The sequence below is a fragment of the Molothrus aeneus genome, chromosome 6 (assembly GCF_037042795.1).
Source record: "Molothrus aeneus isolate 106 chromosome 6, BPBGC_Maene_1.0, whole genome shotgun sequence".
Taxonomy (NCBI): Eukaryota; Metazoa; Chordata; class Aves; order Passeriformes; family Icteridae; genus Molothrus; species Molothrus aeneus.
The window spans coordinates 40,015,940-40,030,103 of NC_089651.1; the positions used below are offsets into that span (position 1 = coordinate 40,015,940).

Consider the following 14,164-nt stretch of genomic DNA (forward strand, 5'->3'; position numbering starts at 1 on the left):
GCTGCGCCCCCCGGGCGGCCCGAGCCCTCCCCGGCCTGGCGGCGGGGCGGGGCGGAGGGCGGGGAGGGCCGGGCCGGGGGCACCTCCCCGCGTGGCGGCCGCCAGTGAGCGCGGCGGGGGCGGGCGGGCGGCCGGGTGTTTTGGGCAGGTGGTGCCGGCAGGGAGCCGAGCCTGGCCGGGCCGGGTGCGGCCCGCGGTGCCGGCATGGTGTTGCAGGAGCCCGCCGGGACGCCGAGTCCCTTGACTGCGGCGGGAGGGGTGGGTGATGCCGCCGCCGAGGTGCAGCTGTCCCGGCTTCGCTGGGCCGTGCTGCTGCTCTTCAGCAGCTACTCCCTGTGCAACGCCTTCCAGTGGATCCAGTACGGCAGCATCAACAACGTCTTCGTGCGCTTCTACGGCGTGAACGCCTTCGCCATCGACTGGCTTTCCATGAGCTACATGCTCATCTACATCCCCCTGCTCTTCCCCGTCGCCTGGCTGCTGGACAAGAGGGGCCTGCGCCTCATCGCCCTGGCCGGCTCGGCCCTCAATGCCATGGGTGCCTGGGTGAAGCTGGGCAGCCTGAAGCCGCACCTCTTCCCCGTCACTGTCCTGGGACAGGTCATCTGTGGCCTGGCCCAGGTCTTCATCCTGGGCATGCCCTCACGCATCGCCTCGGTCTGGTTTGGCTCCCAGGAGGTCTCCACTGCCTGCTCCATTGCGGTCTTTGGGAACCAGGTAATGGGCAGCTGCACCCCGGCTGGCTGCGCTTTTGGGGCGGGCTGTCAGCTGCCTGGCCGGACTCTGGAAGTGCTGAGGGAGCAAACCAGGGAGGGGTGAGGGATGCGCAGGGCCTGGAGGGCAGCCGCAGGGATAACACGAACTTACATGAAGTTCCCTCTGGAAAATGCATCTCGTATTTGGAAGGATGCCACTGGTGTTAGCCTGAGGGCTGATAGTGGGCAGAGGCAAATGGGACCTCCATCTACAAAGTTCAGGGCAGCATGCGGGTTAGGTATGATTCTGGCTTTGAGAGGTCTTTGGCTGAGGCTCTTCTCCAGTGCCCTCCACTTCCTGTGTGTGTGAGTCCCCAAGTCCAGGGCTCTGATTCAGTAGCCTGCGGGGGAAGGCGCCGTGCTGAAAAACTGCTTCAGGCAGAGTGCCTTTCAAACCTGCAGTTGCATCTGGACTTGACACTGCGATGTCCTCTTTCTGCCGACAACTAGATGGGACAAAGGAGATTAGCTCTCTGCTGAAAGCATTGTCATTGGGCTCTGGAGGAAAAGGACTTTAGCACTTTCATACCTCTTAAAAGTAGGTACAGTGTTTACACAAGCAGTTGCTCTGAGAAAAAGAAAAGTTCCATCAGGCCAGTGTGAGGTGAGCTCCCTGAACACTCTTTTATCAATACAGGTGTCTGAGGCCAGCGATCCACACTTGCTCAAGCTGTGAGTCTCTTCTTGTAGGCAGAGGAGATAATTTTTTACACAGCTTTGAAAGGATCAGGGAAAAATCTTCTTGACCCTTGCACCGGAACACCTGCTCATTCAGCTGAATGAAGTAAATAAGCCAATACTGATGCAATGAGGCGTAAGTGAAGTGAGCCTGCCTCTGCAGCCCTGACCCAAAGAAGAGGAAAGTGAAATGTGGCATTGGCTGCTGGGCCTGTGCCCCTTACTTTGAGATGCAGTGTACTCCTCTGCATGTGACACTGTGCTCCACCCTGGACCGTTCAGCCTGTGAGTGCCATTCTGATTTGAATGGTTTTTAATTCAGGTAGCTTCTCGTGCAGACTGCTTCTTCCTGTGCTTCTGTATTTATCTAGATACTGCTGCAGTAAAAAGAGGTGAATGCTTGGAGATGGTATTTGAGGAACAGAAGTTTGCAGAACAGCACTAGGGAATTAAGGGGACTGCTTTACATCTTCAGGAGAGAGAAAACATACTTCTCTTTACTTGAGTGCACCTAAGCTATCCTTTTTGCTCTTATCATCCCTTCTAGTGGGCTGGTTTTTATGCATTTTTAAATGAATCTTTAGAGTGGAAGGCATCTAACTTGTAACTGAGCATTTTGCTGTCAGACTTCTAAAAAATTATTCAGGTGGAGATAAACAACAGTGTGGATTAGAAATCCAAACAATGAGGCTGTCTGCCTGTGCTATATGGCTGTGTGGAGTCATGAGCATCCCAAAAGGAGTGGCTTAGTGTAATGGTTGTGAAAAGCAAACTTTAGCTGCCCTTTTGGTGCTCCACACTGCTCTGGTGGTTGCACTGACATGACAATAAGACCTCAGTTCAGTACATAGACTTTGCTTTGTACGCCCAGACTTTCCTTTTAGAGAATCAGAGAAGTCAGAAATGGTAGTGACTAAAGACAGAGCATACTCCATAGGGAAGACCTATGTATTCCCATAGTCAGGCATAATCCCCGTGAATGAAAACTAGCTATTTTGTTTATTGGTGAGGTTGGGCAGGGAGAAGAAATAGAGGCATACATTTTTTCCTGACTGTAGTTAAAGACTGTAGTAGAGAGTGTTAGCAAAGGGTATAGTACAGTGGTTTTGTAATTGCAGTATGGTAAATTATTCCCTCTGCTCGTTTCTCTACAACTGCATGGTCTTCCTTTCCTTGCCATGTCACTTAGTTTAATTATTATTATTATTGAATACCAAGCACTGTTGTCGCTCTCCATTAAGAATTGCAAGCAACTGCATGAAGAAGTAGGGAAGTGTCACTGCTTCTTTAGTTGGTATACCTGCCCTCTTTCTGCTCTTGCTGTCTTGGCCTCAGGCTGCACTTCAGCAGTGCTGTCCTGAGGGAAGCTCTGGAAGCTCTGTCGGGTCTGCCAGGGCTGTGTTTGCTCAGGATACTGCCTCTGCTTGCTGACTGATGGTAACCTTCAAGTTCAAAGTTAGCCCTGAAGAGTAAATGATTGAATCAATCAGACCAGGTGTTAAATGCCCTTAAAAAAACAAACAATCCCTAGTAAGGTATTAGAATCACCTCACTTGTTTCTGGCCATATGTTGGCTGTGGTATCTGAAGTGCAAAAAAGATTAGATTGAGGACTCTTGAATCAGTGCCGAGAGCTTCTAGAAGAGTGTGAACACCTGTGGACATGATCACATTCTCTTGTTTACCCCCTGCTGGTTTTCATGACATTTTACTTTTCCACATTTTAACAGGAAGATACCTAGGTGTTTTTCCATTCTTTTTCCTTGTCGTGGAAGCTCATATGTGGGGAGGTATAGGATAAAGTTTGCCTATAAGATGCCTTGGCATTAATATATTAGTGTTATTGAAATACTACTGGCTTCTCATTGCTTGAAAGACTAGGAAAAATCTATATGAGGACTCTTCCTCATGCTGAAGATCTGGGGCAAAGAAGCAGAAGTGTTAAGGAGAGTTCACTAATGTTCTTCAGACCTATTTTAATACTGTCAGGGATTTGTCTGACATGCTTAATATATAGCTGTCAGTAAATAGTGTTCCTGCTACATCAGCAATGCTCCCTGTGGAGCACCTTGGTGCTGGATATCTGAAGTCCCACACACGAGGTGGGTAGGAGAGAGCAGTCTGAGTAAGGCCATGCTGTTACCATTTAGTTGTATTGATTCATCATCTGTGTCCCTGTTTGGGACCGTGGTTCACACCTGGCAGGCAGCAGCAAACAGGCTTCTGACCTTCTGTGCTGATGGCAGACTGTCCATCACTCTCACTGGTGACAGGACTGCTGTGGGAAGGAGCCTGAGATAGTGGCATTTGCAGGAGTGTGTGCTTGCCGGAGCAGCAGGTCTTGCCCCTTCATTGAGCACACTTGCTCTTCTGGAATGTGGGGATGAGGAAGCACGTGGTCCTTTGGCATGACAGAACTAACATGCTGGTGGGGATGTTTAGGTAGCGAGGTAAGTTTTCATGGCATTTTGAAATTGATAAGTGGGAGTCTGATGGCCAGGTACCAGCTCCGTCCTTCAGCTGCCATGGTGCATGCTGAACTGCTGTGCCTGAGTTTTATGCATATCTCACTCTTACTAGTTTATTTTGTGTGAGATATACATAAAACCCAAGCACAGCAGTTTGTCACTTGATGGGCAAGGGGCATGGACAGCATTCAGAAAAGTATGTAACTGTGTTGCACACACACAAAGAACATTTGTGGATTTGATTTGTATTGCTTTGCTGCCAGTATTGGGTTTTTTGTTGGTTGAGAGAGACCTTGTTCCTGTTTCTTGCTGTTTTGACAAAGAAACAAGCCACTGATAGGCTTGGGAGTAAGGATGCGGGCCTGTTAAATTATCTTTTTGCAGTAATTTTGCCTTTTTTTCTATTTTTTTAAGCATGACTTGAATAAAAGTGATGTGATTTGGGAGGAAAGAAAACTTCAGCCTTATATTAAGCTCTGCTTTAGAGAAAAAAATCATGCAGCACCTTACTGATCTTAGGATCTGTCCCTATTCTGATATAGTTGCAATGTGACTTTAGATATTTAGGGCTTTCATAACAGAAACAGCCTGAGGCAGTGGTTTTAGGTGCTATCTGCAGCCTGCTGGGAGTGTCAGTCTTGAAGTGTTTAGGTGATGGCTTTTGAAATGGACAAACCTGGTGATAAGCTGTGAATTAAATTCGTGGAAATGTTCTCTCTGTCACTCCTGGAGGGTCCTCTCATCTGTTTTGAATTGGGGGAAAGAGTCTGCCTGGGGTAGTGGCTGAGGTGGGTTTTGCCATGTAGTTGGGTCTGCAACATCTGAATAGCCATTGCTTTTGAGCTGGTGATCCTACAGTGCTGTTTGTGCTGGGCATGTGCCATTGTTTGATGCCTCACTGATAACTTTGTTCTGTATCTTTTGCCCTGCAGTGAAGGCAGCATCTTAAAGTCTAAGAAGCATTTTGGAAATGTATCATGTCCTGTGGAGTCCCTGTCTTCCAGTCTTTGAGTGGACTTCTAGATCTTCTTTGGCTGCTGTGTCTCTGCTGGAGGTTTCCCATCCCTTCAAATGATTCCTTGTTAGAAATATGGACAGGATCTGTCTCACAGCTCTCTAGCTTGGCCCTTTATCTCTCAGTTTTAGCTATCAGAATAGAGAAGATTTTAGTGGCAGTAGCTAATGTTGGCATAGTTGCTTGTAGTGATAGTATTAATGGTTGATATTCTCCAGCCCTGTCTCCTTTCCCTCCCTGACAAAAAAAGAGCAGGGTGGATCAGAGCACTTGGATCTCAAGGAGTGCTCTATGGCTAACTCTCCAAGATCCTGCATGTGGCTCAGTGTGGGAGGGTGTGCTGACCAAATAGCAATGTGGCTTTTGCAGGAATGCCTCCATTTCTATAAATGGACATGAGAGCCTGAAATGAACTTTTTCTACCCATTTCATCTGGTGCTCCCTTCCCAGACATACACCTAAGGCAGCTGTCTTTTCTCTCTCACAGAATTTGGCTTTTGGGTTAAGTTCTGCGTGGGAGTTTAAATGAATGTCTGCAGTGTTTCTGATGGGAGGCCCAGCAAGCACCCTCAGCACTTGCCCTGCAGGATATCCAGGATTGTCTGTGTTAGGTGACTGGAGTAGGTCCTTGACCAAAGCATATCCCCACTGAGGATTCAGGTAGCAGCTGAGATAGCTGTCAGAGCTGGAACCCCTCTGTTTTGTTCTCCCTCCTATCTACTGCTGTTTTATTTGCTGTGTTGCATTTCTTTCCCAGCAGACTGGGGGAAGGTGCATTCAAGGCTGCCAGCCCCTGAATGACTTGCACAGGGGAATTCTGACCAGTCTTCACTGTACAGCATTGCACCATATGAAGCATTATGAGATGATGCCACAGAAGCAGAAGTGTGATGTGGAAGGGAGTTTGCTGTGTTTGCACATGAGCTTTGATTGTGCAAGTGTGGTTTGAAGAAGCAAAGTGTCTCCCACATTAGTGGGAAAGTAAATCGAGCTTAAGCCCTGTCTTTTCTCATCACAAGGCTCAAGTACAATTTTTCCTTCCAGAACTTGTGTTCTTCTTTACTTTTTCTTAAAACACTGCAAGAAAGTTATGCAAACTGTGCAAAAATGTACATTGGCTTCCCGACTATCTGGATTTCAATAGGCTCTTCTAATTTTGCTGTCAGTGGTATGGAAGAAGCATATTCTGAGCACCAATTCATACAGAAGTTTACTGTGTAGGAACTGGCAGCTTCTGCTTAAACAGCACCTCAGTTGGGCATTTTCAATTCTCCTGTAGCCTTTTATATGGCTGGGACCTGTGCTGATAGCAAAGTGTTGGGGAGCCAATGTGCAGTTGGGAGGCACAGGGTGTGAGAAGGGGATAGCTGTCTGTGCTCTGCAAGTCATGGTATATGAATTATAGGGTCAGAAGGTTCAGCTGCTCTGGTGAGATGTCATGGTTACAGTTTGAGGGGCACCTGTAGTTAGAAAAGGAGGGAGGGCCTAGGACAGAGCTTTGATACCCAGACAAGAATATAAGAGGATCCTGTGTTGCCCAGGAACACAGAGCTCTGGAACAAGCATCTCAAAGGAGTTTGACTGGGTGAATCCAGAGGGAATCTGGGGTGTATCCTACTCACTCTCCAAAGTCCTGGCTTGGGAACTTGCTAAGACCATACTGAAATCATGGTTTCTGAAAAGCCTGTTATATTGGTGTTTATCAAAGCATAGATCTTTTGATTGCTACACTTTCTGTCCACTTGGCCAAACCAGCTGGCTGCTGGTTTCGGGGTTTCCTGGGACTTCTGTTAATGCTGAGCCTCCTAAAAATTAGCATTACTTTTCACTTCCCAATTTGAATATTTGGTAACAGACTATTTGGTATATTTATGTGCAAGTAGTGTGGATTTTCTGTTGAGTTGTTCTTTTGAACTTGTAAATGAATACCAACTGGTCCTGATGGCTCATAGAAGAAATTAGTTTTAAAAAATTGAGTAATATCTTCCACTCATAAGGCATCATGTCATGAATGATGGTCCAAGGCCTCTTTCTTGAATGTTCTCCTTCCACACTGATCATCTTTTGACCCTTCAAACACAACATAATCAGGAAACCTGACAGAAGAGTTTTGACTTAGTTTGTAAAGCTGTTCTGGTGCCTCTTTTGGCCTAATTATGGTTTTGCTTTAGCTTGGTCCAGCTTCCTGTCATTTTTTTTTGCTTGAAGGAATAATGTCCAGTTTTAGAGCTGGTGGTTTATGTTCTTGTTGGTGGTTTGGGTTTTTTTTTGTGTTTTTTTTTGGGGGGGAGGTTTGTTTGTTGGGTTTTTTGTCTTTATTTTGTGCTTAATTGTGGTTCCTTTATTCTAAAATATTTTGCTAATATTCTCTAGGCTTACAGTGAGCCTCTGACTCAGTGTTTTTTCACAATCCTAGTAACACTTAAAAGCATTTAATTTCTTAGGATTTTCTTCTTCATTTCCATTGAATATACTTTTTTCCTTTTAGGCAGCTTCCTCTTTTGAGTTATATATTGCTGTAGTGTTTTGGAGGGTGTTTCCTTTTTTTCGTCACTGTTGCAAGGCAACTGAATTTTAGTCCAGTACAGAACCATTCTGTAATACTGATCATAGTCACACTGTGCTGTTCTGGGTTGAAATCACAAATTGTGCTGCCTCTTTTAAGTTTTCCTCAGAAGAGGGTATTTATGGAATCCAAAAATGCAGTCTCTGCATCATCCCTGTCATGACACTTATTTAGCTTGCAAGGGCATTGTCAAAATTTCTAACTGTTGTGTATTTTTGCTTTTGCAGCATCTCTCTGTCTTTTAACATTTTAATTGACCTTCTGTATTTGGTGGTCCCCTCTGTCAACATTTATACCTACCTATAGGTAGGTATAAATGGTATATATGGAATTTTACAGGGCTTCTGTGTTCCTGTTGCGGACTTGTAGCTTTCTTTGAGGTGGAGGTCCACTCCTGCACTCCTCCATTGATCACTCGTTTACAGTTTTTATGCTGATACACCACTGGTTATCTTCCATCAGGAGACTCTTGGCAGCTAACCTTAGACATGTCATTTTCTGTTTCAAGACTTTGGGCACATTTATACCACCTTCTTAGCTAGTTGCTCTTGGTTTTGTTGCCTGTTCTTATCCACACTTAAATATTGAATATAATGTTGTTGTGACTGATCCTTCACAAATTTCAGGTAGGAAATACATTCCTTCTATCTTTTACTAGTCTCTAAAGAGTAAGTCATCTGAACAGTGCTCTCTGTTGTAGTTGTTGACTTTCCTGGTAGTGTGTTTAAAAATTACCCCAAAGACTTATTAAAATAAAGTGCCAGCAGCCTGATCTCCTGGAGGGATCCTCAGAGATCAGGACAGTGCTGGGTATTTTGGGTGAGAGGATTCTGAGTGATGTACCAAATTTTGAGAACAAGCTTACCTGTATAGGTATTGGAGACCTATCTGCCTGTACAGAGGTTGGAGATGCAAATTAAGTAAGAGGGTCCCTTATGATCCCTTATTATGATCCCTTATGATTGATGGTGTCTGTGAGGAGGGTAGCATGGACTTTTACAGAACTAACCTTATTTTTACATTGCTTTACTTTCCCTGATGTGCAAGGTGTGGAGAAGGGAGAGGTGATTTTTCCCTTTCTAAGGCATCTTCTAAATTTTCTGGTTAATTGGTTACAGTGTTTCTGTGGGCTGATGGTAATGTGCACACTAATCTGCTGAAAACCAGGCTAAAAATCTCCTTGTGAAAGGTAAAGTATATGCAGTGTAATAGTCATCATGTTGTTGTTGGCAGCTCGTCTTCTTTGCTAAAAATGATATGAATAATCCAGGGTCTGTGAGTGTTCAGGAAATCTTCAGTTTTAGTCAAAGGGCCTTATCTTCACAGAATTAAGAGCATGAGTTGCTCTGAAATATAAAATATAGCTCCTGTTGCTATGATTTTTTGTCCATTCTGCTACCTGATTCTTATGAAAGGTATAATGAACTTCTAATGGATAAAAGTTGCTTCTTTTTGGGGGAGGAGAAGAGAAAGCACAAAACATCTGTTTGTGGTTAGAAAAGTTGTTCAGGAAAATCCTTCTGAAAAGGCCAACAAGTAGTTCAAGAAAGCTGGGCAAGTCTGTGGCCCATTGGGTAAGTGATGACTGTAGGACCTCCCAGAAAAAGATTTCTAAACAATTTGCAACACAGACTATCAATACCTTCTCTGCTAGGTAGATCAGATAGATCCTTTTTCAGGACTGAACAGCTGGAGGGAGACTGGAAAAGATTGATTCTCAACTGTGGTCCTGGAGAAACTTGTGTCAGAGGTCAGAATAAAGTTTGGGTCTCTCATCTCCTGTTGGTTTGCTCCTGTTCAGCAGCTCATGTGAATGCATGTGACTGCAGAGAGAAGGAAGCCAAGAAGTACCTAGCACGGGAATCCAGATTAGTTCTTCCAAGAATGAAACAGTAGGAAGACAAAAGGTCAGTTTCCAGTAAGGTGTTTGTAAACTTTACTTGGGAAAGGGTGGGGGGCACATGGAAAACCTGATCTATGAGACTCAATAGGACTCTTCCCTCAGATGGAGAGGAGCAATATTGAGAGTATCTTCCTCAAAGGTTAAATCTTTAGAAACGCTCTGGAGATAGGAGTGAAGCCCAGGCTGGCTGTGTCCTGGGCTGACCAGGCACACCAGAGGCACAGGCCTGCACTTGGCCACAAGGAGGGCAAAATAAATGTGCTGCAGAGGCAAGCAGGCCTCTGCCCTGTACCAGCCATCTCTGAGAGCTTCTGTGCTTGATGGCATTACCTTTTCTGTGCAGCTACAGGCTTGTGTAGGGAAGGGGAGGCATGCAGTTTGATGGAGATTAGAGCTTGAAGCCTCTAAACCATGATAGTTGTGCTCACTGTAGTCAGTGGGCAGTGCAGAGGAGGAGAGTCAGCCTGAGTCGCTGTGATGAGAGGCTGGGCATAGGTCATATCTGAGCAAAACTGGGCTCTGGCAAGTTTAGTCCTGTGTCAGAGTCTGTCTGTACCATGTGGGATTTAGGAAGGTTTATCCTTCCTAATGATCTTTTAAGTTTCCTCCTCAACTCAGTCTTTGACTTGCTCTCTGCGATGGCACAGCTTGGGTTTGTCTTCAGTCTACGTAACCAAACCTCAAATGTTCTTATTCTTGACAGTGCCTTGAACTGGTGGGGCACATCTGAAATCTCTCAGTGGCTCTTCTCACTAGCTCCCTGCAATGTCTGAGAGAATGAATGTAGTGTAGGTATCTGTTGCTCATTCTGACCCAGGATATTCCGGGTCCCAGTGGAGGGTACTGTTTGACACAGAAGTTTGGCCAGATGTGGTTGAAAGTCACTTTTTTGTAAGCTAAATATGGTGCCTGAGGGCAGCAGATTGCTTAGGATTCAAACAGAGCTTTCTTCCTATCTGAAAGATACACCACCTGGATGGAGGAGTAGGGATTTTGTGGAGAGTTTTTTGGGGCTGGGGGGCACAAGCTGATTTTTAGCCAAAATATGCGATATGGCAACTGAAATATATTTGTTCTGAGATCTTTGTCTTGACCAGTAAGTCAAGTCTTCCAGAATGAGTCTGTCAGCATCCCAGAAACACGGAGATATGTCTGAGAAAGCACAAGGAGGTTTTGCTAGAAGACAGCCTGGGAAAGTTGTCCAAGCTCATGCCTGGGTTACAGGGCTCTTGGGTCTTCTGCTCTGTGCTGACATGCTTCAGTGAGGTTTATGGGCTGCACAGAACTTATCTTCCTTAGTCCTTGCTTTCTGTACACTTCAGAGCAGTTTATGCAGGGCCAGTTGCCAAGCTCCATTACTAAAACAACCTCGACATTGTCAACACTTCCTTTGCTTTCAACCCTGATGCTCTTCTAGGTTCTCTTGGTGGTCATAGGATGAGCCTTGTCCTGGGAGGCTGCTCATTCGAAACTGTATCAAAGTTGGCTGAAACAGATTAATATCTCAGTTATGTAGAGTGGTCAGGTGTCTCGGCCCTTGCAGTTATGTTGTTGGAAAACAAATTGGTTCAACTCATTAACCCAGCAAATATTTTGGTTGGTTTTGATGGTCTTGTTTTCTGCTATTTTTAATGAGCAAAATTGGATTACCAGGTGATCAGGCCAGTTCTAGAGCAGGGGCAAGGTAAGGAATGGGATGTGTATGTGAACAGGAACATATATTTGTGGTGGAGGTCAGGGCAGGCAAGACCTCCTCTTTGATGAAGCCAAGTATTCATTCTTCTCAATTGTGTTGTAAAATCTTGCCTTGAATATCCTGACAGTTGTAATTGCAGTGGGGAAACCTCTCTTATGGCCTAATTGAAATGGGTATCTGACTTTTAATTGTTGGGTGGTAAAGAAGATTTTCATCTTGATTGTGAAATTGGATTAGGCTCAGTTGAGCCTGCACTGAGCTGTAGGGTAGTGGCACTGTTGTGGTTTCATGTCATCCCTCTGTTTATCCCCTCTCTCTCCTCAGCTTGGCATTGCTGCAGGCTTTCTGGTCCCTCCAGTTCTGATCCCTAATGTGGAGGATGTGGAGAAACTGGCCTACCACATCAGCATCATGTTCTTCATGACTGCAGGTGTGGCATCAGCCCTGTTCATCCTGGTCGTTATAGGTAAGGACGTGGGAGTGTGCACATGAAACCAGATGGGACTGAGATCAGTCGATGTGTGACGGGGGCCTGTGTGCCAGAAGATGGGCTGGGCAGGCCATCTGGGGAGGTGTCCTACTATGCAGCTGACACGCTCATGCAATACTGTATCTTGCTGCTTCAAACCCTTGATGAACAGCACATGTTGAAGGGAGGTTGTCAGCAAGCCTGCCAAATTGTTAGTTTTGTCCATTGCTTGCATAATAAATTCCAGGCATGAGTAAGTCCTTTAAAAACCAACAGAAATCTTTCATAGTCATCTTCCCTACAAACAGGGTTCTTGGGTTATGTCTGGGGCCTGCCTGCCTTCCCCTTAAGAGCAGAAAGATGCAGATTATATGGCATCACAGGAACAAGCTGCTCCCAGTTATGAGTGGAGAGAAAAAAGCATGAAGGACAGTAGCAGGACACAAGAGGTGCAATTCCTTGCTTAACACATGAAGTCGAAGCCAGATCTTTAGCATGAGAGACTGGCAGGCTCACTGGAGACCTGAGTTTAGTTGCTGAATTCCATGCAATTTTTTTGATAGGCTCCTCTTGCCAGTTTGTTCATGTTGCTGATGGCTGAATCAGATGTAGCTTCAAATAGTGTGGGGCAGGGAATAGACAAGGTACAAAAATGCCTGCCTAGCACCTGGCACAGCAGTATGGCCTGTGACTGGGATTTCTGGATGCTACCTGAATGACAGTAAGGGGCAGCAGATGGCTTGGCCTGAAATAAAACCTGCCAAAGGTTATTGTTCCTTGGGCACGGGCCACTGCACAACGCTAGGCCACCTTTGTCAACTGACTTGTCCAGTTCTGCTTTGACATAACACTTTTGCACCTGGATGGTCATCCTTCTAGAGACAAAGACTGATAATAGTCTTGAGAACTCTTTTGGTGCTGTTGGACACTGCCTACACAAAAATCTAATTGAAGGCAAGATGTTTCCCTTGGGAAGGTGACAGGAGCTACTGCTGGAAGAGAGTTGTTCTTTCCTTTTCCTGGATAAGTTCATGCATGGAGATCAAAGCTTAAGGAAAATGGTGTGTTTTGTACACTTGGTTCTAGGAGCCCCTCTGCCATTCCTCAAATGGCACAGTGTGTGCTCAGGCCCCTCAACTGCACCATTACAAACAGGTGTACTTTGTGTCTGCTTTCAGTCTTCAAAGAGAAACCCCCGAACCCTCCAAGCCGAGCTCAGGCCTTGATCCAGTCAAGACCAGCTGCAGAGTATTCCTACGTGCAGTCAATCCTCCGTCTGCTCCGCAATGCCAACTTTTTGCTGCTTATGGTCACTTATGGTAAGGTCTGGTCTCCTTTCTTCTTGTGCAGTTATCACAGCTTTTTCCTTCCTCTCTATGCTCTGCTGAGGCAGTAACTGGCTTGAGTTGTTCTAGGGGAACATAAAGATAGCTCCCCTGTGCTGCCACAGACCAGGAATCCTTATAGCCCAGTACTCTTCAGCAGTGGATATCAGTGAATGCAGCAGGGAAGAACAAAAGGAAGGCAAGCACTCAGAGGATGATATGCCCCTATAACTGTTCTCCCAGTCTTTGACTGTTTGCTGTTTAGGGGATTTCCTTATCTGTTTTTTTTTTTTCTAGTAATTTAGCTAATTGCAGCAAACCAATCGAAATGCTTACATAAGAAATATATGGAAGTGTCTGAGTGCAAGTCATAGAACTGAGTGAAAGTCATTTCTGAAGGCAAGGACATGAATATGACTGCCAGGCATCTCTGTAGAGGTCATATGGAGTATGCAGATGTGCAGACTGTCAGCTTTCTAGGCGGTCCTGGTGAAGCAATTGGGAGGAAGGACTAGAGAATATCTTATGCCATCTGTCCTTGCATGCTGAATTTGCTGCTTGCTTCTCTTCAGTATTCTCAGTCTGTTTGTTTGAGGGCAGTGTGATGTGTTGAATCTATTCCCTGATGCTGAATTGGAATATGGAGAAATGTTTTTCTTACTAGCAGAAAGGCCATTGTGGTCTCTGCTGGGCTGCATAATAGGGTATACTGTAGCCAGTTAGTCTGTGGTTAGTTTTGTCCTCAGTCTTCCTACCAGCTTGCTATGGAAGCTTCTCAGGGGGACAGTTAAATATTGCTGAAAGTTCTGCACATTCTGCCAACAATTGTATCTGAAAGACCTTGTGGATGAGTGGGCAGGTTGGAGAGAGTCAGATGGTGGCTTTGTCCTTGCTGAGGATGCTAATGGTCTTTGGAGTTGCTGGAATCTCTGCTCCCTTCCTTCTCAGTGCAGTAGAAATGCCCCTCTCAGATTGCTCTTAAACTCTCCTGGTTTGCATTGCAGCTGCTGGGTTTGGCTTTTTTTCCCCATACTACATAATACCCTCTCAGAAAGTGAAGACAGAAAAATCTGTCAGGCAGACTGTGTCTAAAGTTGGATTGTATCATCTGCTCAGTTCACATTTACCCTTCAGGAAAAAGAAAGGAGAAAGCATTTGCTCTAATAGGTATAAACAAGTCCTAGAGGAGAGAGGAGGGCTCTCAGTACAAAGAACATGTTTAGAATCTGACCTTCCTGGGATAATTCTTTTCTGGCAGTCACAAAGAGTGTGGAAAATCTGTTCAGTGGC

At 45.5% G+C, this 14,164-nt stretch overlaps 1 protein-coding gene across 2 annotated transcripts in view; it reads left to right on the forward strand.

Annotated features, from left to right (window-relative positions):
* Positions 1-204: 204 nt before the first annotated feature.
* The window catches only part of FLVCR2 (FLVCR choline and putative heme transporter 2), a 34,651-nt gene continuing 20,691 nt past the window's right edge, over positions 205-14,164 (forward strand). For both annotated transcript variants that reach the window (XM_066552585.1, XM_066552586.1), the window contains exons 1-3: positions 205-717; positions 11,405-11,546; positions 12,728-12,868. In XM_066552585.1, the coding sequence (XP_066408682.1) occupies positions 205-717; positions 11,405-11,546; positions 12,728-12,868 (796 nt within the window). The remainder of the gene's footprint in view (positions 718-11,404; positions 11,547-12,727; positions 12,869-14,164) is intronic.